The 27488-nt window shown below is 38.2% G+C and overlaps 1 protein-coding gene across 6 annotated transcripts in view; it reads left to right on the forward strand.

Annotated features, from left to right (window-relative positions):
• The window catches only part of RFX3 (regulatory factor X3), a 101517-nt gene that overhangs the window by 20520 nt on the left and 53509 nt on the right, over positions 1–27488 (forward strand). For 2 of the 6 annotated variants that reach the window (XM_056514896.1, XM_056514900.1), the window contains exon 2: positions 25439–25553. The exons of 2 other annotated variants lie outside the window; for them this stretch is intronic. In XM_056514896.1, coding sequence (XP_056370871.1) covers positions 25550–25553 — 4 coding nt within the window. In that variant the 5' untranslated portion in view covers positions 25439–25549. Of the gene's footprint in view, positions 1–11003; positions 11263–25438; positions 25554–27488 lie in introns of those variants that run through there. 2 more of the 6 variants (XM_056514899.1, XM_056514901.1) reach the window with 2 other exon arrangements.

The following is a 27488-nucleotide window of genomic DNA, read 5'->3' on the forward strand; positions in this document are numbered from 1 at the left end:
CAGAATTCCTGTAAGAATGTATTTACTTTCCAGAAATGCTGTCATTAACTTTGTTCAACTCTCTGTGCCCCTTTTCCTGCATAGCTGGATTTCTATATACTGTATCAGTGATTGTTTTCACCTTTTAGACCAGAGATGTTGCTTAGAATAGTTACTTACAAATATTCTTGTTGGGCAAACATAATAACTGGATTTGTGGGTTAAGGCTTCTACTTCATTCAGGGTACCTAACCTATCAGGCTGCTTGCCTCTGAATTTAAGAAACCAAAGAAAACACCCTTTTCTGTTCAAATCAAAAGAGCAGAGATTAGATATTTGACTCTGTGTCCGATATGATAGTAATGTTTCTTTGCTTCCTATGCTTTTAGGGAAGTTCAGGTGAAACTTTTATCTGGAAAGGATACTTTGCATTTCTTAGACTTTACAACTTTTATGAAAGAGGAAAAAAATATTTAATATAATAACTAAAAACTGAGAGGACAAAAAACCTATTGTAGAGTCTTGTAGCATGTAACAGTGGAAAATCTTGAAGAACAAAAATGAAAGGCGAGCAAAAGAGAAAAGAAAATACTTTCAATTGTATTTATTTATTTTTAACTGTAAGAATATGTAATTTTAGGAAATTTGTTCAAGTGTTTGGAAGTATAAAAAGAAAGACTAGGAGGAAGTAGTCTCTGAAGTTCAGAGGACAATATCAAACAAGAAGGTTGGTAAAAAATCTGTGTAGTCTCTTGGGCTGTACATTTATCCTGCTACTGATTGCCATGAAATGTATTGTGTTGTGGCATGGCACTGTGTGTTTAATTCTATTTTTTAAAAATTAGTGCTGTTGATATGCAAATTTATTTTCAGAATTTTCCATTTCATGTGAACATATTCTATTCTCATATTGATTAATTGGAAGAACAATTATACCACAATTTAGTGTAAGAAGTCAAAACGGTTATTTTTTTTGTTTAGTATCTGTAAGTTGAAAAGCATAGTTTGGAATAACTTACCAGACACCAATTCTGAAACAAACATATCATATGCTTTCTGTTTATTTTTTGTACTGGTATACTCAATACACTAACTATGACTAAAATAACAGATACAAGCAATAATGTTGCTTTATGTAGTTAAATGCTGTGTAAAATTACAAGATGTTCAAAAATGCAGAGTTTTTTTAATGGGTAAAAGAACAGACCGAAGCAGTGAATGCTTCCATGCAAAAAAGCTATATTAGCATTAAATGTAGTTGTTGTGTGGAGGACTACATGATCTAATTAATTTTTTGGACTTAATTGCTATTTATATGCTACTGGAGCATGTATGATATTCTTCTTTCATAAATATACCCATGTACAATGTTCACTCTTTGATCATCTACTGTTATTTATGCCACGTTTATCTGCCAAGAAGAGTGAAGAATGTCAACGAGATGTTTTTCTGCATAATTAAATACTTAACACCCAACTTAATAGGTCTACATCACGTAAAACATAGCTGTTAATCAGATATAACAGAATGCTGTTTGTGCATTGAACCTGAACTTATGTGTTCGGTATCCCTGTTTTTGATGCACTTTTGAAGGTTTTAAAGTTACTTGTATTGGAAAGAAAGGTGTAGGAAGCTACTGTGTAGTATCTACTTTTATCTAGAGAGGACTAAGATGTACAAAAATAATCTTTAATGGTGACTTTGAAGAGAGAGATGGAATTTTCAGGATATGAGATTTATGCCTGTTTATATGAGTTTTATGTATTTTTCTATTTCTGGAAAGTAATTCTTCAGAACACTCGCGTTTTACCTTTTTTTTGCAAGGTTTTCATTATTGGAAAATTCTGAGTTGCCTAAGATTTACAGATTTTCTTAGGTATTTTCCTATATTTCTGACAATTGAGAATCTAAGATTTCTGTAGTATTCTGAGAAAAAAACCCTTTTTTTTTGCCATTTTTCTTCCAAATGCATTTTATATTGTAATAAATAGGAGAGTATCTAAATAGTATTGCTAAATATTACATGCAACTTTGCATTTATACCTTAATATACTAGTTTTTGTGTTTTATGTTTTTAATAGAATTTTTGACTATTCTGAAAATGCCCTTTAAATGTAGCCCTTGGGGCTACCTATTTTGTATTAGTTATTGATGAGAAGTTTCATTAAGAACTTCTCTTTTAAGAATTGTACAGATATAGTGTGTGAATTGCTGTCTCTCATGATTTAATTTTTGAAGCATAGTAGAACAAAAAGCCCTGTGTTTGGAACTTGGGTAATTTCTAGGTCTTTCTAGAAGCACAGAAATTTTCTATTGCAGTCACTGAAGGTGCTGACCTATAAAGAAAACCTTTTCTATTACTTGATCATGGAATATACCTACCAAGCCAAAATCAATCGGTAACGTGAAGTTATTCATGTCTTGAGATAGCATGCCATTCAGTTTTTACATGAATATGAGAATAGTGGTGATACCACCTTACAGTAATTTACCTCACTAAAATAAAATATATTAAGCCTCTAATCATTAGATAAATAATACTGTAATTACTTGAAGTCTCAGTAGCAAGGACTGTTTTTCCTTTTCTGTAGAAGACAGTCTCTTTTGAACTTGAAGGTTGCTTTTACATGACAAATGTGACATTAAAATCAGTGTAGTTCCTTTGAATAATTAATTGGGATGCCAGTGCTTTTATAAAAGTGGCAAATGTAGGATGTATCTGGTATTGTTATTTCAAAATAATATTAGTTTATAATTGCAGTAATGCTCACTGTAAAAACATACTGTTATAGGTTCAGACATACATCAGTTGTTTTAAAAAGTTTCATTTCCTTAATGTGTTTGACTAGGTAATTTAATAAAAAATCACTAACATGTAAATTGTGCCATGCATTTGAGTTTGGAGGAAGAGGATGTTCCCAAATGAATTCTAGTACTATTTCAGCTTTCTTTGATATTGTTATTTTTAATATCTTAAACAAAACGATTGTAGTGTTGAAAAAAAAAAACTTTTACCGGGTAACGATGCCTTAAGTTTGGAGAGTTCGACTCCCATCTTGTACCATTAGTCACTTCTGACCGCACACTACAGTTCTTCCCTGCACTTTTCACTTGCATTCTTTATTTCTTCTTCGATCTGTGAGACAAATGTGTAATGAAAAAAGCAAGTAGTTTAATTTTGGGTCGAATCAACAAATAATCAAACTGTAGCTGTATGACTAAAACCATTGTGATGCCACAGTCTTGCGACAGTGAGTTTGATCAAAAGGCAACAGCTGATCACTGTGAAAAATAAGTTGCTGTCAGTGCTCTCTTTGGAGATTATTTAAATATAGAAATGTGTGGAAGGGAGGATAGGAAATGAAATGTCCAAACAGTAATTGAAGATGTGTTCTCTAGATGCAGTTTGGGGCAGATCTGGTAGAAAAGGACAATGGTAAAGGCCAAGGTACCCAAGGTACACTCTTGACCCTGGTCTTTGCTGGTAAGCTCTACATTCAGGTGTTGAAGGTACGGGTGGAAAACTTGTGGATCATGGAAGATTTGTCCTCTGTGAAGGGGTGCCAGGTTGTGACTAAACAAACAGGACATACAAAAGTCCATTGATTCTGGGAAAATGCAGACAGGAATGCTGAGGGAGCTGACCAATGTCACAGAGATCACTCTCAATTTTTTGGAAGATCGTGGTGGTCAGGGAATGTTCCTGGTGTGGGGCTGGGAATACGTGTTTTCACTACATTTTTGATCCATGCTTCTGTCTGTTGACAATTACCACAGAAATGCAAAATAACTACACATTCTTCCACATGTCTTACTCCATTTTATTAAACTTTTTCTTTTTCGAATTAATAGATACCTATGTATTCACTTTTGCATAGGATTGTATTTTCTTTTTTTGGTACAATACTGATTAAAACCAGATACTAGCATTGAATAATTGAGCTATTCAGCTACAGTTTCAGAAAATTTATTCTGAATGCAACATGATATGATTTAGTTAAAATGCTTTCAGTGGTCTTTTGCTCTCTGGTTTATTAAAGATGCTTTAGGATAGTATAGACTCTGCTAGTAAAAGACTGATGTAAGGACATAATTAAAGAAATAGAATTGTTCATGGTGAGTTGAATTTCATTAATTTAGTCAGTTAAATACCTTAATCAATTAAAAAACCTATTGAGTTAAATCTGAACTAAATGCTAGAGCATAGTGATAGTCTAGATGCTAAACTAAATTGCATAGAACTATTCCTTGCTTTTCATTTATGCTGGTGTGATTAAAAAGATCCCATGTCAACGTTCCCATGGCTTTGTCACTGCGTAACTTACTGTATGACCTGCTGTTCAGCAATGAGCTTATTCCTCATGATTTGCTTTTAAATGGGCAATCTAATTTTTACAGATTTTTCAATTACTGTCAGTGCCTATTGTTCATCTGGGAATATTTGAATTAAAATGATTAGGTATTTGGGAATTGATTTATTGGTCGTAAATGTTAGCCAGATCTTCTTTCCATAGGAAATATCTGAAAAGACTCAATTATTACAGTCAACAATTTCAGTCCTAAAATGTGTGAATAATTCATTTTATGCTGTCTATTGCCATTTCTTTACTACTGGATATTACTGGTTCAGAGATGGGAGTGTTGATGAAGAGAGTTGAATGGTTGAAAAGGCAAAGAGACATATCAAAGATCATGAAAAGGAGTGTGGGAAAACAGAGTACAGAATTTAAAAGATTCTCAGCTCATAGACAATGATCTTTACTGCATGGGCCAGGATGCCTAAGAGTTATTTTGGTTTTTTTAGCTAGAGGTTATATAGAGAATGAAATGATTACTGGATATATTGAGGATTTTTTTTCTATGCTTAACTCAGCTAAATACTTAGGACATGCAAAATAGCAAGTGGCTATATGGAGATAGGTGTTCATTTTGAGTATATTATTAGCTGAGGAGACTCAGTGTTGCTGCTAGCTCTGAATTCAACCCTCTAGTAAAATGAATATAATCACTCACGTATCACCTATTAGAGGTTGAATTCTAAGCATTCTGAAAGGGGTGAGAAAAGTAAGAGGATTAGTACATTAGTTGCATTTTGAAGAAACTGGTTAACATCACCTGAGATTTATTATTATCACATTGTACAGCACACGCCTTCTGCAATGATTTGTCCAAATCAGCAAATATACTCAAGTGACCCAGTGAGCCACCACAATTTGTACTAAAATGAAGTTAGTAAGCAGCCAAAATAGAGTTTCCATGGACTAGAACTTCTAGGATTAGCTGCAGCTTAGCAACATTTGTAGCGTATTAAGGTCTGTGTAATTCACAATAGTATTTTAGAAGCTAATATAATTAAGGTAATTTTTGAAGTTTATGTTCATTCATGACTGTAACATAACAGAGCTACATTGGTTTATCAGTTTGTCTTCAGTGATACTATTGGAGTTGAACTACTAGCATCTACATTAGCTGAATTTTAAAAAGTAAATTCATAAGCTCGGTCACTGTAGGGGAACTCCTAATGTAGTACGTTACCTTTATGGTCAGATAACTGATTTATCAATATGATCTAGTATGAGAGAGATAACTACTCAAAGCACTTAAAATGACATGGGGGTAAGAAAGATTGTGCCAGTGATTGTATTTTAATCTTCCATTATATTTAATTAAGTTCAGATGTTTCATGTTTTAAAGAAATTTCTGCATACTATGAGAAGAAAGATCAAAAAGAAGCAAATTAAATAAGTATTTATCATATAATTTCAAATCTCTATAGGTATCAGTAAGTCTTTATCAGTAATCATGAGACGGTGAGAAAAAAATGAGGTGATGGATTTCATGCAGGCATGCATTTGGAGTTAAAAACTGCCAGGTGTGTATAGTATTTCTAGTAGGTGCTTGTCATAAAAATAAGAATTGGTGTCTCAGCCTGTTTTCAGGTATCTCTACAGTAATTAATTTGTTTTTATCCACTTGGTTTTTAAGGTTTGAGGGAGTGTAGAGACTTCCACTTCTATGTCATTAACTGTTTAAGGATGGTTATGTAAATAACTGTATGGCCTTCATTGTACTACTTCTGTATTTGTATCATTTAGGTACTATGGTAGTAGTGGTGATGGGCATTTTAGTTAGGGAATGTTAACTTCTTATGTTTGGGGTTTTCTTTGACCTTGCTTGAAAACATGTAGACTTCTGTCCTGATTCGTTTTTTAGGCTGAACTGGAATACCACTATACCATGCTAAACTGGAACGAGATCTAGACAGCATTCACTGTAATAAAGATTTATCAGAAACCCTGGAGCACATGAATGAGTATTTTTAATTGAAGAATAAGACACAACACACTTTGAGAAAGAGCTATCCTTATTAAACTGCATCTGCAGATACTAGTTCTTGTAGAAAATGTATAGGAAGTATTCTTAAAACTCTTCAGTCGCAACCTACTTCCTAGTTTACCACACTATAATGAATGTGTAAGAAGGCCATGTTAATAAATTGGTACCTTACCTCATTGTTGCACCTTGTGTGTCTGTGTGTGTGTGTGCACGCGTGTGTGTGTGTGGGTATCTTTTCTGCCGCTCTGTGGGCCAATTTTCTTTTTTTTTTTTTTTTTTTTCCTATAATTAATTCTTCCTTAATTTCCTGGAGAGGAACAGTTGGGTTTTTTTCTTGCATGATTTTTCTGCAGTTGTTTTCTATTAATTTTTGTTTTCTGAGCTGAGGTTGAACAAACTCTCCTAGTGTTTTAAATTGAGCATTAACTCTCCTAGGGACCTGATCACCTCAGTTCCTACTATCAGTGGCTGGAATTTCTAAAGATTCTAGCAACATGTTTTTTCTTCATCTCACTTTTTAGCATATGTCAATTTAAGAACAAAGGTGTTAAAAATGGCCAGGAATTTCAATTTTTAGCTTGATAATGTGGTCTCTTCATTTCTTGTTGTCTACTTGGACACCTTTCTCTATGAACAGCTGACAGTTACAGCAGTTTCTAAATGGAAGATGTTTTTAGAAAATCAAATTTTGTGCAGGTGAATCAATACATTTGGCTGGTGAGGCCAGCTGGTGAGACCTTAACTATAGGATGGAGGATTGAGGAAGCATGTTGTAATAAGCAAGTGCTCTGAATGGAGGTAGAAAAGATCAAGACACTCAATAAAAGAATAGGGAAGGAAAAGTTTCAGAACTATTGTAGCAGAAATAGATTTCTATATAAGATAGTAATTTTTAGGTTTTAAAAAATATGTAGTAAAAACTAAGTAAGATTCCATTAAAGCTGTAGAGGCAGTGACTTCTGTACCTTAAACAGTTAGAAAAACGAGGACAGAAAGAACACTTTTCATCCTTTTCTTTCTGTCTGTCCACCACCTCTTCCTTTGCCCTTCCTTTGTCCCCCTTTCTGCTTTTTTCCCTTTCTTATACTTTGCCAGAAAAGAAACTGTGATAGAAGAAGACAGTGAAAAAGAGAGTTGTAAGTGTCTTTAAAACACATGCTTTAACAAGACTTTAGGTTTCTCTTTATCAGAGTTTAAATTTGCAATTACTATTGCTGTGATTTTTAGATTCAATTTTTTGTACAGAGTGATTCTTTACAACAAAATTCTAGGAATGATAATCAAAAAATGAAGATATTTATTTCATATAGCATATGCACATTTAAAATAATACAGGGAATTGTTTATTGAAAATATTCAATTTTTATGCCTGATCTGCTCACTCTTTTGTAGATACTTATTGTTTTGTAATAACATCCTGCTTTCCTGAAAGGAGACAGGGCAGGGGGGAATGAAGTTTAAATGTAAAATACATTTTAGCTTCTCCAAAGCTTTTGTTGACATAAACAGATCTAGGTCTTTGTGGTTGGTGTTTGCAGTTAATTAGCTTTCTCTTCCTTAACAAACAAAGCAAATGGAGTCACAAGACACTTGTCACCTTTTCTGTCACTCTAATAATAATGTATGTATTTAGCTTATGCAGTTCTTCAGTTGTTTTTAGTGCTAACTTTCCTACATTACATGTAATGGAAGTGATAAGTAAAAGTTGCAAAACATTTGTGTTGCAAGAGAAAGCATGACTGATAGCGACATTCCTCTCTACAGGAAAAAAAAAGCATGTGATAGAGCCTTAACAATGCCCTAAATATATATAAGTATAAACCTTATCACTTCAGGTTTCAGAAGTTAACTTTGAAAAATGATTGCTACTTTGGTTTGCTTTTAGTATGGAAACAATTATTTAAATATTATTTTGAAAACAAGATTTTGTTTTGTTGGTTTTGGTTTTTGTTTTTTGGGTGGTTTTTTTGGTTTTTTTTGGGTTTTTTTGTTTTTTTTTTATTTTATTTTTTTTATTTTTGTTAGCAGTATCAGTAATGAAGTTACAGAGAAAAGAAAATTTATTTTATACTCCGAAATAACACTTTAACTTGTTTGAAATAAACCAGTATCAAAACTGTCAAATCCAAATAGGTAAAGTGGAAGACACAGGAAAATAAACTAATATGATAAAACCCACTGTTTTAATGTGAAATAATATAGGACTTATGGTTATACTTTATGAGAGATGGTTATGAGCTACAATAATTTTTCTAAATTGAAGGCTTACATCTAGTATCTGTCATGTCTGTTAAAGAGGAAGGAATATCCAGAAATAAGGGTGTTAATCTGGAAAATTGCAGTTTGTTCCCTATGTTGCTAATTCTGTGTGTTATTCAGAATTAATTGTTTAGGCCTACGTACCTGAAGGTGTTCAGGAATCTAATTCCTCTTAGCAGATCCTTAGTTAGTGTTTCTAAGTATTAGGGAGTTTTTTGGTTGTGATATTTTTTCTTCTTTTTTTTTTTTTTCTCAAAAGTGTGGGTTTTTTTTAACATACTGAGATTTAGCACATTGAATTTGATGTGGGATTTAGAAGGAAATGGCTAGGATTTAAGAGATGCCAGTCTTTTTAATTTTTTTAGTACTTTTTGTAAGCTGTATTTTTCAGTCAGACTGAAGAGCTTTTATCTGAGTAAAATAATATATTGGTATAAAATTGACAATACCCAAATCAGCAGAGAAAAAATTAGGCTAAATTGAGGGCTAAAATTGTTTAGCATAGATGAGTCTCCAAAAAAATGTTTTGGAACTCAAGTACAAGTGTTTTTTTCCTTAATCTTATCCCTTTGTTTCACAAAGATTGATCCTTATTGTTGTTTGTCAATGTAAGAATGTAAATTGCTAAAGTAATTTAAAAGGAGATTGATTTCCTGATGGCTTTTAGTCACTACCACCCACTGTCTACAAACCAGTCTTTGCAGTTATGTATGGCCCACAAGCTTGCTGAGGTGTACCGTGTTCCATCCTCTAGGTCATTGATGAAGGCATTAAACTGTTCTGTACCCAGTATTGATCCTTGCAACTGATGACTGGCCACCTGCTGGACTTTGTGCCACTGGTGGCAACCTTTCTTGTTAAATTCCATTCAGAGCTCTTTTGAAATATGGGTATCAGCAAATACATGTTTCAGAACTTCAAAGACTAATATGCATGTTTTCTCGTCCAAAGAAGTTACTCGTGGGGCAGGCTCTCTCTTGGGCCATAGTGTTGCAGTTGTATGTTTATATAAAAAAGACTCACTCTCAGGACATACATGAAGTTGTGTGTGCCCTGGTTCACTGATTCATTCATAAGGGTTGCATGACAGGAATTGCTATCAAATTCTTACTACATTTGTTAGGCTGATTATAATCTTAATTACTGGTTTTTTGCAAGTCTTGTATTTTAGCACTATTTTTTTTGCTTTTCCTTTAATGATGGCTATGTTCCTGATGACACAATAGTACCAGGTTTCAGGTGTATCCCAAGGTAACTGTATTGTGGTTGTTATTAGTCATTACCTTCTCCTACCATTGTGTCTGGTTTCTGGCTCTAATAAAATAGGGCTTCAAATAATGTGCTGCTTATCCTAAACTAAGACACAACAGAATTTTTTAATAATTTGATTATCAGGAAGATACATCAGTCGTCATGTAAAAGTTAGAAAGTAACTTTTAAGACTGAAATGATAAAGTGCTAATATATTGTGACTTTGATGTAATATATTAACTCCTGAATGTATTCTTATCTGACATTTATTGCAGAGTGTGCTAACAGTAACAGTTTAATTTATGACAGCTTGCTAAAGGAAGTATGCCCTTATTTGCTTGAGGTCACATTCTATTTTTGCACTTTGTATACTACTTAGGTACATAATTTGTTAAAATTGTCATTTTTTTCAGTGATATATCTTGGAATTTTTGTTGTTTGTTTGGTTGTTGTTTTTTTTTTCCTTTTTCTTGCTTAGATATACCTAGAGACTTGTTAGCATTTTTTGAAAACTTCATATAAGCAGAAAACAAAATCCATCTTCTTGTTAACCTATGCAGCTGATCTGTGTAAGGCAATCTAAAACAAGGCAAGGAACATGTATGTAAAAAAAAAAAAAAGGTGAATGGACTGTCCTTTTGGAATGCAATTCGTTTCAGTATCTGCAGCGCATAGTAAGTTCTTGAAAGAAGACAGACTGAAATTCTTCGAACTATGAATATGCCTCCTAAAAACCATCACAGTTTTAGCTCGCTCCTCCTTTTTGCGCCAGGGAACCACCGTGACTAATTTTGAAAGGTTCAGAGTGTCATGGTTTGACCCCAGCTGGGAACTAAGCACTATGAAGCCTGTCGCTCACTCCCCTGCCCCAACTGTCTCCCCCCACCCACCCACTGCGGTGGAGAAAAGGTAAACTTCATCGGTTAAGGAAAAACACTTTATTAATTTAAACGAAATGTAATTTATTACTGCAAGTAACGAAAAAAGAGCGTGCATTATACCAAGGGGTTGTGAGAGCCGCGTGCTCCGAAGGCCTCTGGATGTTCGTTCCAGAGCAGGAGGCCGTGAGCCGCGCCCCCAGCAGTGCGAGGGGATGGCGGTGCAGCGGCGGGGCCGGCCGAGCGCTGCCCTGCCGCCTATGGGGCGGAGGTGTCGGAGCTCCCCGGAGCTCTGCCCCGGTCCCTCGGCGGCCGCCCCCGGCTCCAGGCAGCGGGAGCGCGGCGGGGCCGCGGGCGCAGCCGGTAGCGCCAGGGCGGGGATGTGCCGCGCCCGCCGTGCCCGGCAGCGGCGCTCTGCTGGCAGCCGGACGGGCCGAGCTCGTACTCCTGGTAGTCGTCGTCCGCCCTGACCGTGTGCAGGATGCGGCCGAAGCGCTGCCGGCAGAGCGGGCAGGCGGCGCGCACGGCGGCCCACTGGCGGATGCAGCCGAAGCAGAAGGTGTGCAGGCAGGTGCCCACGTGGGCCGCGTTGTCCAGGTCGTCCAGGCAGATGGGGCAGAGCCCGGCCGCCGCTGGCTCCCGCTGGCCCCCGCCCGAGGCGGCCGGCGCGGCTGAGCCGCTGTCCTGCAGAGCCTCCTCGGCACCGCACGCCATGGGCTGCCGAGAGACGGCCCGAGGGCCGGAGCTGCTGTGGCGCCGGGAGCCGGCAGCAGAGAAGGGCCCAGAGCGGGGGCAGAGAGGGGAGAGAGGGGCCTCCCGAAGGGTCTCGGTGTGGGGCTGAGAGGGGAGAGAGGGGCCCGAAGAGTTTCGGCGTGGGGCTGAGCGGGAAAAGAGGGGCCGTCCGAAGGGTTTTGGTGTGGGACAGAGAGGGGAGAGGAGCCTCCCGAAGGGTCTCAGTGTGGGGCTGTGGCGCTGGGAGCCGGCAGCAGAGAAGGGCCCAGGGCGGGGGCCGAGAGGGGAGAGAGGGTCCTCCCGAAGGGTCTCAGTGTGGGGCAGAGAGGGGAGAGAGGAGCTTCCTGAAGGGTCTCTGTGTGGGGCAGAGAGGGGAGAGAGGGGCCTCCCTAAGGGTCTCGGTGTGGGGCAGAGAGGGGCCGCCCGATGGGTCTCGGTGTGGTGCAAAGAGGCGGGACAGGGGCCTCCCGAAGGGTCTCGGTGTGGGGCAGAGAGGGGAACAGGCACCTCTCTCCTTGCAGGGAAAGCAGGTCTTACTGGAAAGTGACCGAGCAGCCCCTCAGCTGCCTCCACAGGTGCCTCCCCCCTCGGTTCCCCTCAGGCGCGCTGCCCCCATTCCAGCAGAAATGTCCCTTGCAGTGCTGCCGCCAGCCAGTGGGGCTCGGCCGGCACAGGGCAGGTGCAGGGGCCGGTCGGGGTCGCAGGAAGGCGCTGGGAGCCCTCAGTGGTGCCGAGGGCCCCGGAGCATTCACAGGAGCCAGGACCAAACGCACTGGCTTCTGAAGTGCAGTGAGTTTGTGGCTGTGTGTCCCACAGTAATAACACGTAGTCTCTGGGCCTGCACTTCAACCAGCAACTGAGGAGGACAGCAAACACCCCAAAAGGGGGAAAACCTTTGAATCACAGGATGTTTTTCACGTCATGGTGGCGTTTTGAGCTGAGATAAGCCTCAGTCTCCTCAGATCCTGTAGTGACTGTTTTCCCTTAGTGTGAGGACTCAGCAGCAGGGAGTGCAGCAGTGCAGGCAGGGAACACTTGGTGCCTATGAAGCTCTCTCTTGGCACTTTAAAGACCTGTCAGGGAAGAAGGACCTCTTGCTTGTTGTCACAAAACTTCAGCAGTGGGAAATGAACTCTGGAGGCACTTTTTTCATACCCCCGCTCAAACAGGACCACTTGAGAGTCAGTTGCTTAGGACTGACTTTTGAAAATCCTCAGGATGGGGATAGCACAAGATGTCCTATTGGCTAACTAAAAAATTCACTGAAAAAAAAAAAAAAGCTTGTCCGGATATTAAATTAGGATCCTCCTGTATTTCAGTTACAGGCTGCAGAATATCTGCTCCCTTGTAGACCTCTCTGTGTTGCGGAAGCACAAACTGTGTCACCATGTTTTTTCAACAGGATTCAAGAATCTCTGCTCCAGCACCTGAATCACATTTCTCCCTTCTTCTAACCTTGATGTCTGCAGGGTTGCTTGTCTTTCTCAGCTGCTGTTGGATGGGGCTTTTTTTCCCCTGTCTTGATTATGTTATCACAGGGGCATTGCTGCCATTGTTGTTCCGCTCGGCTTTGGTCAGCAGTGGGTTTGTTTTGAAGCCGAGTGGAAGTGGCTCTCTCTGACTTGGGGGAAGTTTCTGATAGCTTATTGGAGCCAGCCCTGTAGATCCTCTGCTACCCAGCTGATACAGGAGCCCAGAATTTGACACAGCATTCCAACTGTGGCCTCACCAGTACTGAGCAGAGGCCAACGATCACCTCGCTTTCCTTGTCTTCAATACTTTGTGTAATGCAGCTGGGGATCTTTGTAGCAAAAGACAAGCTAGCTTCTTTCAAGGGGAAAATTCAGGGTGGAACCTCTTGTGCATATATATGTGCATATCAATAGTTTAAACTTGAAAGTGTTTCCTTGGCACATGAATTACTCAGGTTACATGGCTTCCAGCTGTAGCAAGGTTAAGTTTAGATACTTGGTGTTTTGAAGATGGTTCTATTGAGCACATCTGCACTATCTTAGAATTATTTAGAGAGAGCAACTTTAAAAATAACTTCATAAATTTTTTGTGTTGCTTTTAGGCTAGGCAAGTATACATGTATGTAAAGGTTACTAGTTATTTCTTCCATCCTGTAGGTCAGGAGCTTCATGGGTTTTTAATATTTTCGCATTCTGTGTAATAACTCATTATATTCATAACGTGTAAAATACATGGAATTTATTTATCTTTTAAAGCAAATTTCTGGTCCTAGAGCAAAGTCTTAAAAAGATTTTAATTTTTTCATATACACCTTGCGCTGAGAACTTGACACTTTTCCTTTTATTGTGCTGTGTCTTGTTAGGTGGAGGTTGTATAATAGGTTTTTTGTGTGCACCTTCTTTAAGTGAAAACCATGCAAATGCTGATTTGTTTTTGTTGCTATAAAATATGGCACATTTCAAAGTGCAAAGCTAGTGCAGGTTTGTGTTAGGTAGGAGTAACATGCAGTATAGTCTTTTACAGTGTAGAGAACTTCTGTCCAGGAGCTTGAGGATATTGGGAAGGTGTGAGGAGAGATGGGAAGGGAAAGAAGTGAAGAACAGCAATTCTTGTAAATATCACAAAACTCAGGTAAGGATACTGTTGGGGCTTCCTCTTATTCTAGGAGATACACTATATCTCTTCTAGTAAACAAAAAGAAAAGAAGAATATTTCATTGGTGTTTTGTTAGGTGTGGTGTGTGATAACTATGTAGTTTGTCCTGGTGTTCTAGATTTGTGTAATTTATACTTCATAAGGAAATTTCTATTTTGCCTGAAGTGTATAAGCATGGTAGTTTAAAACAGTAGCAAATATGACTGACTGCTTCGTTGATAAATAAGCAGCCCTGACATTTCAAATGTGAGTAGACATTTAGATTGTGCTTGTTTGCTAATACATTATGAAAGTATAGTGGATACAGCAGGAACTGGAACAAAATCTGTCCAATTTTCAACTCCTGTAAGTATGGCCATGGATCTTATTTTGTATTTGGTGTGAATTGAACTACATTTTTTTTGTCTTGCTTTCTCAAAACAATTGAGATAGTTGTGTCATTATCTTCATTCACCAGAAAGGGAGAATCCCTTGGGAACATACCAGATTTGGACATTTTAACTGACTAAGTATTTTAATTAAGGTTAATTAAGGTTGTACAGCTCTGTGGCTTTTTTTTTTTTTTTTTTTTTTTTTTTTTTTTTTTTTTTTGTTAGAATGAAGACAAATATTTTTTAGATGGGCAGTGTTGTTTACGTAGAAATAACACAATATAACATAGCAAATCAATGTTTAATCACTTAGAGTGAAAATAAGCCTTGCAATAGCTTGGCACAATTTTCTACTTGAACTAGAAAGTTGAACTACAGTCCACAGAATCAAAGTAGAGCTGCTCTTTACCAGAAGTAAAAAATCAGCACTTATATAAGCATGATGTAGTCAGTGTGATACCTGTCAATTCATCCCAGATATTAGATGTAAATATAATAGCTGCATTGGCATATTGGCTGTGAGCAGTAAACTTCAGCAAACTTGTTTAAAAGACATAGCTAATTGTGTGGGGTCTGACAGGCAAGTTTTCTTTTGCAGTCAAGGAACTTCCTTAAATGATTGATAGTTTTGCTTGCTTCGTTGAACTGTAGTAGAACTGCGGCTCATATTTGTCTCTCTATGTGCTAAGTGAGTGAATGGTGGAGAGTAGCTCTGTCTTTCAGCTCTTCATGTTACAGTTGTCCTCCTAAAGTTACAAAAAAAAAAGAAAAAAAATCCATACTGACTTGTTTTGTGGGTAAGGTAAGAACTGCTTGCTGTGGAATTATAGACAGACTTGGAATATTAGCTCTATAACAATAAAACTTTTTTGTACTGAAAGGCAGTACACATTGGTTTATACAGTGCAAGTTCCAAATGTTCGCATCGGGATGCTCTCTTTTCCTGTGAAAAGAAACCAGCATAGTAGCACCAGTGTGATTTTTGCAAAGTGAGAAAGGCTCGCAGTATAGGTTGAAGCCTTATGGAACAAGAGCTGTAAGAAAAGGTACCGTAGTAATCAAACAATTTTTTTCAGTAAGTATAACAAGCCTACTGCTGTAATGCTGCAAGGATGTGAGCAGTGAAAGAATAAATAATTTTTGTGTTTCTTAGCTGAAGACAGGGAGGCATCATGCTGTAATCCAAGCCAGCAAATAATAATGTTGTGTATGGTGAAGTTCATTCTTGGTAAGGCGAAGTTATGTGAACTTGGAAGTACACTAAGTTATTTCTTACACCTGACCAAACCGTTTGAATTAAATTGTACTATTTCCACCTGTCAAATGGTGGAGAAATTTGATTCTTATTTCTATTTTTATCTGAGAGCTTTCTTTTCATCACTTACCTGTGAAGATGATGTACAGATCCAAGCTCATTCTTAATAGGACATTTTCTTACCTCAAAAACCTACATCTTTTTTCTTATGTATTGTGTTTTAAACTTCATCTTCCAGTTTGTTTGCACTGGGTTTGGGTCTCACTATTCTTTTGTGTACAACCAACAGCGGATCAGATACAGACTGTTGAACCTGGAACCATACGGTCAATAACTTGTCTTAGTTTTATTTAAATCCATTCTAAATAAATTCAACTTGTCAGTTAATGCAGCCAGTCATTATGTTTTCTTCAATGTTCTGTATACAGACTTCTGAAATGTAAGTGAACCTATCTGTAAGAAACTAAAATGTTCCAGTTTTCCGATGAAAATCTCTGCTCTTTTGATGCCTGGAAGATGCCAGTAGGTAAACTGAATGTCTTGTTAACCTGAATATAGGTTAATAATTCAGTAACTACTGATTTACTTGGTTTTTCCCCTAAGATGTTAGATGGGTTAAGAAGAGAGAAGATATAAATGAGTTATGGGAAGAAGAAGATTGTTAGTTTTCCTTCAGTTTGAATTAAGAAATCTAAGCACTTTGTTGAGTGTCTGTTTTGTTTTGTTTTTTAATCAGAGTTTAGGTTGTCTTAGAAAAACTACTGGATTACTGATTTATTTGAGGATTATAGTCACTGTGCTATAGCATAAGCATCATCTTTAGCATTTAGAACACACGTCATCTGGAAATTGGCCACTTCTAAGACTGAATATTTGGGGAGGCTACCTCAGAGAAATGCTGGTAATACAATAGTCATATTTTCCATTAAAAGTACTTGGGTGTTTCTGAAGTTATAAGGGTATGTCACAAAATTCAGGAGGCAAGCCATTTACCTGTGAGTCCTTCTTCAGGATCTTATATGTATGTAAACTTCTTTTATTAAGGCTGAACAAATCCCTTCTGGTCTGCTTTTCCTCCCATATTAAATATGTGTGCGGTTTTTTCCTTTTTTTTCCTCTTCTGTGGAGTCCAATGATAGATAGATGGATAGAGCTTTCAGGTGGGGTCTAAAGTAGGGAACTGAGGCACTTACCTGTTACAGTCAAGTCTGTTGTTGGTTGTCTTTACTGCAAGGATATATTAATCTACAGTTCCCGTTTTCTTTACTCCAGTTGTGTCTAAATACTTAGTAATTTTTAATATGTCAACACTTAATACGTTACGGTGTATTGTTTAGGGAGATCAGAAAGACTAATCTGAAATAAGTTAAAGTCATACATAATTAAAAGTATCAGCACAAATAAAGCATTTGAGAATATTTCTTCTATTATTATTACTATTATTATTATTATTATTATTATTATTATTAATAATAATAATAATAATAATAAAGAGAGAGCACATAATATGCTGGGATTTGTACCTTTTAAAATCATAGATGTAAATTAAAATACATTCCACTGTGTGTTCTTTAAACAACTTAGTCCTTGCAGATTCTCTTTGCAATATAAAATAAACCTGTCAAAGTATCTTGAAAGATGAATGTTCTACTATAGTAAATGCTGTCAAGACAGGAGCAGTCTTAAGTAGTCTTAGGAAGAGAGAGGAATGTTGTCCATTGATACACAAAATATATCCGATTATGGTTTAAGAACATACAAGCCTTCTGGTAAGTCAGAAATACCACCAGAAAGGGTACCAATTTGTGGTTGGTCTAGGACCTGATACTACAAATACTACATTTAATTTTTTTTTTCCATTGTAAGTTCCATATTTTTAGGTTCCACACCTTCACGTGAATTATTTGATCAGTTCCTAGGTCTGAAAGTTTAATTTCCTCGTAATAACTTTAGAAATTTTTTTTCGGTTTAGGGAGTTCAGAGGATGCATCTGCCTGGTGTTGTGCAGACCATGATGAGCAGGGCTGACTGAGGCTTCAAGACAGAGTTAATTACTCTGGTGCTAAAAAGAAGACTTCCCGCATAATTCGTGACTGAATGTGATCAGTAAAGAAGCTTTGCACTGAAGTGTTCACAAAACTTGGCTCATGCTTCATGGCTTCATTGTCAGTGCTTCTGACAGAACACAGAAGCACTACATTTTATTCTTTGGAATATTTTTAGGTTTAAGTATGGTTTAAATCCATCTGGCACCTAAGCCCCGTGCAGATGCTCAGTCACTTCCTCCCCAAGAGGATGAGTGAGAGAATCAGAAGGGTTATCCCTGTGGTCAATTAGGGTCTCGGCTGTGTCCTCTCACAGCTTCTTGCACACCCCAGCTTGCTTACTTGTGGGGTGGTACAAGAAGCATAAAAGGCCTTGATTCTCTGCAAGAGCTGTTCAGCAATAAGAAAAATATATCTCTATCATTAACCGTGTATTCAGTGCAAATTTAAAACCCAACCCGATACCAGCTACTGTGAAGAAAATTATCTTTACCCCACCTAAACCCAGCACATTCCAGCCCTTATTTCCTGGCATTTACATCATGCTCAGGTCCTATATTACTTGGTATGACCTTACTAACCACAACCCCCTTTCCATTGTTTGATATACTACACAGATAGCATTCTTTTAGTCTGAGAATCACCTCAGCAAAATTTTCATAAAATGTCCATGGAGTTTATTTAGTCCATGACTTTGTGTTCCATCTGTTCTGGTGGCCACTTGAGACAGGGGAGGTGGTGTTTTGCATGAAGTAACTGGGCACCAAAGCCAGGTCTGGAACTGTTTCTTTTAAGTCTTCTCCTCCATTGGTTTGGGTGGTACTGTCATAATTCCTATGAGATGCAACTCAAATCATGGCTTACAGCAGCAGTTTAAAGGTATGTCCATTATAACCTCTGTGCCTCATCCTTTTGGGCCAGAATTTATGGTTTTTACAGTGAACTCCTTCACTTGTTCCTACCATGCCTAGCAGCAGGGAGTTCCTGCTCTGGTCCACCATTAACCTCCATGGGCTACAGAGAGACAGAGTGCCTCACCATGGTCTTCACCAAAACAGGCTTCTCAGGAATCTCTTTCTTCCTTTCCTCCATCATGGGGTACCACCCACAGGAGACAGTTCTCCAGAGACTTTTTCAGTGTGGATCCTTGTCACAGGTTGTAGCTCTTCATGACCTGCCCCAGCCTGAGGTGAACTCCTTCAGAAACAGCATGCTTCACTATGGATCCCTCACAGGGTCACAAGTCCTGCTAGCAAACCTGCTACAGGGTGGACTCCTGTCTCCGTGCATCCACAGATCCTGCAAGGAACCTGTTAGGTTAGGCATAAGCCTATCTCGGAGTCACAGCTGCTTTTGGTCATCCAGCTATTCCACCATGGGGTCCTCCATGGCCTGCAGGTGGGTACCTGCTCCTGCATGGAGTCATCCTTCTACGCAAGTTCACACTGGTATTCCAGGCTGTCCAGTACAGCAGCACAGAAAAGTGCAGCAACACCCTGGCTACCTGCCAGCCCAGGCACTTTGCCATGGCTGTTTTCAAAATGCTCTGGGGCACAACACAGTAAGGTGATCAGCAGCACAGCACTACAAGGAGCTGCAAAGGCAACAAGTGGCCACTAATGAGCACTAGACCTAATATTCAGTCAGGCAAGCAAGGTCTATGGCAATCACAGGAGCATGCTCATTGCTAGCTAAATGGCATTAGCTATAAATTTGATCTAGTACATTTGAGTCAAATCTGTTGTTACCTTGAGCCTTTGTGCTTCACACTGGCTGCCAAAAAGGACTGTTACGAATTAACCCCAGCTGCCAGCTAAGTTCCATGCAGCTTCATTTCCCTGCCAGTGGGATTGGGAAAAGAATTGGAAAGTGAGAAAATTCACAGGTTGAGATAAAACTAGTTTAATGAAAAACAAAAGCCACAGACACAAGCAGAATGAAAACCAAGAAATTATTTCAGTGCATCCCATGGGCAGGCAGATGTTCAGCCATCTCCAGGAGAGCAGAGCCCCATCACACATAATGGTAACATGGGAAGGCAAATGCCATTGTTCCAAAATGTCCCTTTCTTCCTCTTTCTTCCCTCTGCTTTATATGTTGATGATCCAGCCATGTATCCTCCCAGCCTCCTGTGCACACCCAGTCTCGTCACCAGCATGGCAGTGTCAAAAGCAAAAAACGCCTTGGCTGTGTGTAAGCCCTGCTCAGCAATACCAAAAGCAACTTTATTTTATCAAGCCGGTATTCAGCACAAATCCAACACAACCACCGTGAAGAAAATTAATTCTATTCCAGCCAAAATTGCATGATGACAATAGACTTCTTTTTTTTTCTTTTTTTTTCCTTTTTTTTTTTCTTTAATTAATGCTCTTTTATCAGGAACATAAGGAAGGGTAAGAATAATTTAGGACTGGAGAGTAATTTGGGAGAAAGCTATAAGGATAAGCAAGGCTTCTTTGTCTTTACAGCTGCTAGGTGCAGAATGACAGCTGTAAATGAGTATGGTGAAGTTCATCTGGACACTGTGTGTCCTTATCATCTTCTACTTTCCCTGCCTGTTGACATCTTAATTCTTTAATTTCTTTCTAATTGCATTGTATTTCAGAATTATCTTGCATTCCCAGTGCTTTCTTCTCCATTTTCAGGTGAGTTGACACCATACCAAACAGAGTCTCAGTTGCAGCTAAGGTGTGAATTATTGCAGCTATTATTACTGGATAATTGGGGACTATTGTAATGGTAATATTCTGAGAGACACAGATCAAGTCTCCAAATTTCAGGCACACATTTTTTTATGCTCTGCTACTATCTGGTTAGTCTGTTACAAGCTAAGAATCAAACACTAAGCAAATGCATTGATCTTTGGGGTTCTTTAGAGAGTTGATACCTATTTTCAGACATCTTTCCATGAATCTGTTTCCTGCAAATAGTTGCAGACTGTGGCACGCAATCCAGTATGATAGAATACTGTACTTCTGATTCTAATTCATTCTTTTTAGGGTCTGGGTATAAGGTGAACAAGAATTTATTTCATTTTTCTGTTTTAAGCAAGCAGTGTAATGTCTCAGAGCAAGAATAAAATGATATGTTTCACAAATAGATCTTCCCTGTACAGGGAAGGAAAGCTCCAAGGAAGGATATGCCTCAGATGATGCCTCAGTCATTAGCAAAGTAAAATAGTCACTAACTCATCTCTTGACATGCATGATATACATCCTTCTCTTATGAAATGAAATTACAGGTTGAGGAAGACAGTGGTGGGAGAAACTGGTGAGATTTTATCCATTCCATTCATTGTTTAAGTAGATTACATGTAGTTATCCCTGAAGTAAGCCTGCAGATATCCCAGCTGAAAGCCTATTTGCATGTTACCCAGGTCAGTATAGAAAGGATTTGTCTTAGCTTGCTTCTTTGTTTTAAGCCAATATAGTCCTTACTGGTGTTAGTTATAATATTCTTGCTGAAGTCTCCTTCCTTGTACTTTCGTGGATAAAAGACAGCTGTAGCTTCTGTGTTTAGTAACCAAATGGATTTCACATTTAGCCAAGAAAGCCATTCTGACTTGAATCAGTGTGGTCATCAGGACTAGGGCAGGGGTTGTCCTCCCATACTCGTAACTGGTGAGTTCAAAAATTGTGTTCAGTTTTCCGCCTCTCACTACAAGAACATTGAGGTGCTGGAGCCTGTCCAGAAAAGGGCAGTGGAGCTGGGGTAGGGTCTGGAACACTAGTCCCATGAGGTGCAGCTGAGGGTGCTCAGCCTGAAGAAAAGGAGGGTAGGAGGAGCCTTATCATTGCCTACAATGGCCTGGAAGGAGATTGTAGCAAGGTGGGGGTCAGCATCTTCTCTCAGGCAACAAGTGACCAGACAAGGGGAAATGGTCACAAGTTGCCTAGAGAGGTTCAGGTTGGATATTAGGAAAAATTGTTTTACTATGGTTAAGCACTGGAATGGGCTGCCCAAGGAACTGGTAGAGTCAGTGTCCCTGGGAGCGTTCAAATAATGAGTAGATATAGCACTTTGTGCTGTGGTTTACTGGTAGTGTTTGATCAGAGGTTGGACTTGATCTTGAAGGTATTTTCCAGTATTAATGATCCTATGATTCTGTGATCATTTATCTTCATTTTCAGATCCTAAACCTGAGACGTTTAGAATATATGTTTCCAAATAACTTTCAGTGTGTCAAAAGTATTTTTCACTAGGATTCTCAAATCTCAGAGCAGTATTCTGTATCTTAGTCAGGAGAAGAGTATCATGAGGTAGAAAGAGGAGCTACAGAGAGTAAATGTCCAAATGGTATAATACTGTCAGACAATGTGATACTTTTTTTATTTTAACATCTACTTAATATACACATATTAGTAAATTTTTCTAGCATAAATTTAATTTTGTTGTGTGCTACTACCAAAACACTTTATTTTAAAAGAATATAAAATTTTTATTGTACTGTAACGCAATACTTCCAGCAGAAATACAGAATTTCACCTAACTCAAAGGTGTTGTATACACAGGGTGCCATCACACAGTTATCCACTCACTGTAGAATGTGTACTAGGCACTTCAGTTAAATTTTGTGGGGATTAGAATTATATATCAGTATCAATGCTGTCTGCATGAAAATCATTTGCAGTATATGTGAGCCTATAGCACTGTTTCCAGTGTTTTGAACTGCTTCAACTTCTCAAAAATGGAAATGTTAAGATTTATGCATCTTATCTAAAACAACCCAAAACTTTAGCCATTTGGAATCTGATAATTTTGTTATGTGTGGATTTTGAAGCAAACTTTGCTGTAGTTTAGAATAAAGGAAAAGGTATCTCTCTTAATTTTCTTTTTCCCTTAGATGCACAATCTTGCTTTAGAATTGTTGTTCTATAATACGATGTTGCAAGACAGAGTCATGCTGTTTAACCTTTTATTCTGTACATGTTCCTACATCTAAAGATATTTTAATATTGAACCACTTTTAGTTTCTAGAGAGTACTAAACAGCTTTTCAAGAGCTTTCATCAGTCTTTATCCTAAGCCTTCTTTCCTATCCAGTGACTGTAAATTCTAATTTAATTATATTGATTATATAATCCTGAATATCATGTGGTGAAGTTATTATTGGGTGAAACTTATGTGTCTCCCTCTACATTCTCTTTTTTCCCCCCTCTTTTTTTCTCTTTTTTTTTTTTTTTTTTTTTTAATTTTTTTTTTTTTTTTTTTTTTTTTTTTTTTAATTTTCCTTTTTTTTCTTAATTGGCTTCCCCCATCCCTATTCATAGGGAAGCCATGGATTGTCACCTGCCTCACCATCTGTTTAACTGCTGCTAAGGTGATGGGTAAAGGAAGAAAATGGACAACACAGCCATTGGGGCAATAATTCTGGCATGAATTGTTTCCTTCTTCTTGTACCTGGTGAGGAAATGGCTAAATGAAGCATTTGGAAGGTGTCAGTGTATTACTAATATCATAACTTTTAAGTGTTAAATTATAACATGAGCTAAGGCAGAGCTGATTCTTTTCAGTGTTGCCCAGAGTAGGTACTAGAGGCAGTAACAGGTGGTCCTCTCTCAACCTGAACCTAAGCTTTTTCTGTGAGGATGACCAAGGATGGGCACAGGTTGTCCATAGAGGCTGCGGAGTTCCTGTTCTTGGCTGTATTCAGAAGTCACCTGGATGTGGTCCTGGGCAGAACGGTAGAAGCCTTCTAGGTAGTACTGCTTAAGCAGGTCCCTTCAGTCTCTGGGATTGTACTATAATTTGGTGGAATTCCAACAGTAAGGATCACAAATAGAAAATTCATGACACAGAGGTGACACATGGAGAACCTAAGTTGTTTCCTCTAATACTTGTCATTTTATTAATAAAGTAGATTTTTCCAGCTATAACGTTTTGACTTTTTCATTTTATATTATGGTCTACTGAGTGGTCAAAATAAATAGTCTCCTTTTTCTCCCTTTATTTCATTATTATCAGGTACACATTTAGTCTTTTTATGGAAGGACTGCAGCACAGTATCATACTAGGAGAAAAAAACCCACCCAAACACCCATAAGTCACTTCTGAAACAACCTAGAGATCTCCTTTCGTAACTGTATAAATTATGCAGAAGCATAAAAAGCCATTTTATCCAGGTTCTCCTGCTTTCATATTCTTCCTCAGAAAGTAATTGAAATACATTTTGTTGTCAATAATTTTGAAAGGTTTGAAGAAATAGCATTGTACATGTTAGACTTTATAATTAATTCTGCTGTTATCATTAGTGCCTTAGAATAAGATCTTGGCTCAAGCTAGAAATTTCATTTGATATTGTAACTATCATTTTGCACAGAGATATTTTTGGGCGATTGTGAACATGCTCGTTCCAGCCCATGACAGTTATGCTAATAAAGACAGATGCCTCTGTATCTGAAAAGTATCTGAGTACTATTAAAGATGCATAATGCTTGACTAACTGTGAATTAAAAACCATAATATACTAGACTTAGCAGTGTAAATAGCAACTTAGAAAGCACACTAAACTTGTAGAAATGTACTGTAATATAATTCTTTATTAAAATTGTTTCTGGTTAAACACTACAAAATACCATCTCAACAAGGAAGCTTCTGTGAACTTCATCCTAAAGACTGTTTAGATTGTTTCCTAAAGACTTTTTTATTTCTGAAAAAATCAAACTAAAGTCAGATAGCTTCTGTCCCTCTATTGCTGCTGTTCAGTCACGTTTGCTATCCCGGCATGTCACTGTCACCTCAACAAGATGATAGTCTTGCAAGTGCACAGAGATCTCTATTCGTCATGTTTTTTTGCGACGCTGAGTGTGAGGCCACTGTATACCCCTTCGCATGTTAGCTCTTCAGACAGGCACTGCAGCATGCTGATTTCTGAGAGAAGGTCTGTGTGTCTTCCTCATATAGATGTCTTGTAGCCACTTCCTTGCTTATATGCACATGCTTGAGATGACCCTGCTTAAGCCTCATTTTTTGATTATGTGTTGCCTTTCATTCATGTCACCTCAGGCCTTTGCTTGTCAAATCTGTCCACACAGGGCTGCTGGTAAGTCTTTCTCTCCCCATATCACTCCTGGTTCCAGTCCCTTCTCAGAGAACGTCCTATGGTCATAAAAAACAAAGTCCTGTTGGCCATGCCAGTTCTACAACCAAGTATTGACAAGTATCAGTGCTCTCTTCCTCACAGCCTTTCACCCAAGATGAAGGAAAACACCACTTGGACTTTTCTACTCTCAGAATATCTAGTGGACAAACTAATGCTTTAGAAGAGCATAAATGTAATTGTTTGATGGTTTGCTAGTTTTCTCACAACAAAAGTTTTGGGAAGCTTTGTCCTGTTTGTGAATGTAGTCTTGGTGTTGGTGTATACTAATGTGTAGGGCTCCTGTGTAATACTAATTTTCCAGCAAGAGTAAATACAGTTTTGATGGTTTCAAAGGTAAAATAAGTAAGTAGATCAAAGTAGAGAGCACCATGAAGTAGTTGTTCGATCTAAGCACCCACATGCTGTGATCTGCTGACAATACAGAATTTCATGATGACTGCTAGTACTAGTACTTTTCTTAGCTACTTAGAAAACTGATCATCAAGACAATGCTTTTTATATTATTAATTTTCTTGGAAGGAGTTACAAGGAGTTTCTACTTGCACAGGTCCCTTTCAGTGTGCATCTCGGTATCTCACCTTTCTGTTTGTTACTCTTTTGCAGGGTTTTACTACTTAGAAGTACATATGTAAGTCCAGAGAGGCAGCTTCTAAAACTTCATTCTGTGCCATTCAGTTAAACTGTTACTCCCCCATAAATCTGAAAAGCTGAAAAATGAGTAAGGAAATTTTTATTTATAACTGCAATATTTAGCAGCTAATCCCAGGCAGAGTCCAGCTGTCTACTTTGGTATTCACAAGAGCCATGGGGGAAGACAAACAATCAAATAATGTTTAGTAAGAAACTGGGGTTCTAATGTGAAAATACATTTCTATCTAGAAACTATTGTAATATTCTGTTCTTTCTCTGTGAATAGTTTGTAATCTGTCTTCTGCTCTGTGACTAACAACAACACAATTAGGAAGTAAATTATTCATAAAATGTTTGTTTATACAAAAATTGAAAAGGAATGCTTATGTGAAACTAGTGTATTACTGAAAACTTTTTACATTTATACTCTTGTTCAGGAGCCAAGCATTCCATATTAATTGTTGGAAGTTAATGTTCTGAAAAGTTTTTCTTTATTGTGAAACACATTATGTTGCTGCAAATTCTTAATTAGTATATTGGCTATTCATCATTATAAATAGATAAGATCTTAAGATTAGCCTTTTATTCTGACTATTAAAAGCCTGCCATTACTGGATGTGATTATGAGATCTAGTTCAGTTTGTCTTCTGTGATGTTTTGTTTAGGCTTCTAGAGGAGAAAAAAGAAATTTCCTGCTGCACTTGAAAGTAAATTACAGGCTTTCATTTTCTGCATTGAATTAAAGCCTGCTACATTATTTGATCTGGACAATAAAGCATATGTAGCTGAACAAAACTTTGCAAACTCTGGTCACTTAAAAAGGTAAATTAGTTCAGTGTGAAGTAGTCCAGGAACAAAATAAACCATAATCTGACACATTTTAACAATCTCTTTTGATAAGTAGTAGAGTAAGTTATACTCTTAAATCATTCTGTCTTCATATTTCAAGTCTAGAAAGCAGAAGGATTCCAACTGAGAATTTGGGTATATTAAAAAATCTTTGGGAATTTAACAGACAACATGAAACTGAACAGAGTATATAGGAAAGGAATATTTTTCAGCATAGCAGCTTTGCCTAAGTTCTGCCCATTATCCTGAGGAAATACTAACCTTGTTGCATTCTGCAGCTGGGTCTCGACAGTATCTTTTCCCACTTGGAGGGGTTAATTAGTCTTCTTTCAGAATGTGACCTGTTTAGCTTACATTCACATCATGCAGCAGGCACTGGCTATACAAAGCAATGCCATTAACAGATGGGTGTGTCCAACTGCTTAATTAGGCAGAATAAAAAGGACCTTGTCAAACATTCATCTGTTGTTTGTCATACACCTGACGGTCCAATTAAGCAAGGGTGACGTCTTTTCTGCTATAATATCCACTTCCTTTACTTACATGGAGTGTCAGTGAAAAAATGGGAGAGTCTTCATTTAGATTATTGTTGTAGCTTTAATCCTAGCCAACAGCCAAGCCTGCACAGCCACTTACTCACTCTCCTACCAGTGGGGTTGGGGAGAGAATCAGAAGGGTAAAAGCTGAAGAGCTCAGGGGTTGAGATAAAAACAGTTTAAAAGGGAAAGCCACACACAAGCAAAGTAAAACATGGAATTAATTCAGTGCTTCCCATGGGCAGGCAGGTGTTCAGCCATCTCCAGGAGAGCAGGGCCCCATTACACATAATGGTGACTTGGGAAGACAAACACCATTGCTCCTAATGCCCCCTCTTTTTCCTTCTTCATCCCACTTTGTACACTGAGCATGATGCTGTATGGTCTGGAATATCCCTTTGGTCAGTTTGGGTCACCTGTCCTGGCTCTGTCTCCTCCCATGCAGCCCCAGTCCCCTCACCAGTGTGGCAGTACAAAAAGCAGAGAAGGCCTTGGCTCTGTGCAAGCCCTGCTCAGCAACAGCAAAAACATCTCTGTATTATCAACCCTGTGTTCAGAAGAAATCCAAAACACAGCCCCATGCCAGCCACTGTGAAGAAGGTTCATTTTAGCTAAAACCAGCAGTGTGCTCTCAATAT

Source organism: Oenanthe melanoleuca, chromosome Z (genome assembly GCF_029582105.1).
Source record: "Oenanthe melanoleuca isolate GR-GAL-2019-014 chromosome Z, OMel1.0, whole genome shotgun sequence".
Lineage (NCBI taxonomy): Eukaryota > Metazoa > Chordata > Aves > Passeriformes > Muscicapidae > Oenanthe > Oenanthe melanoleuca.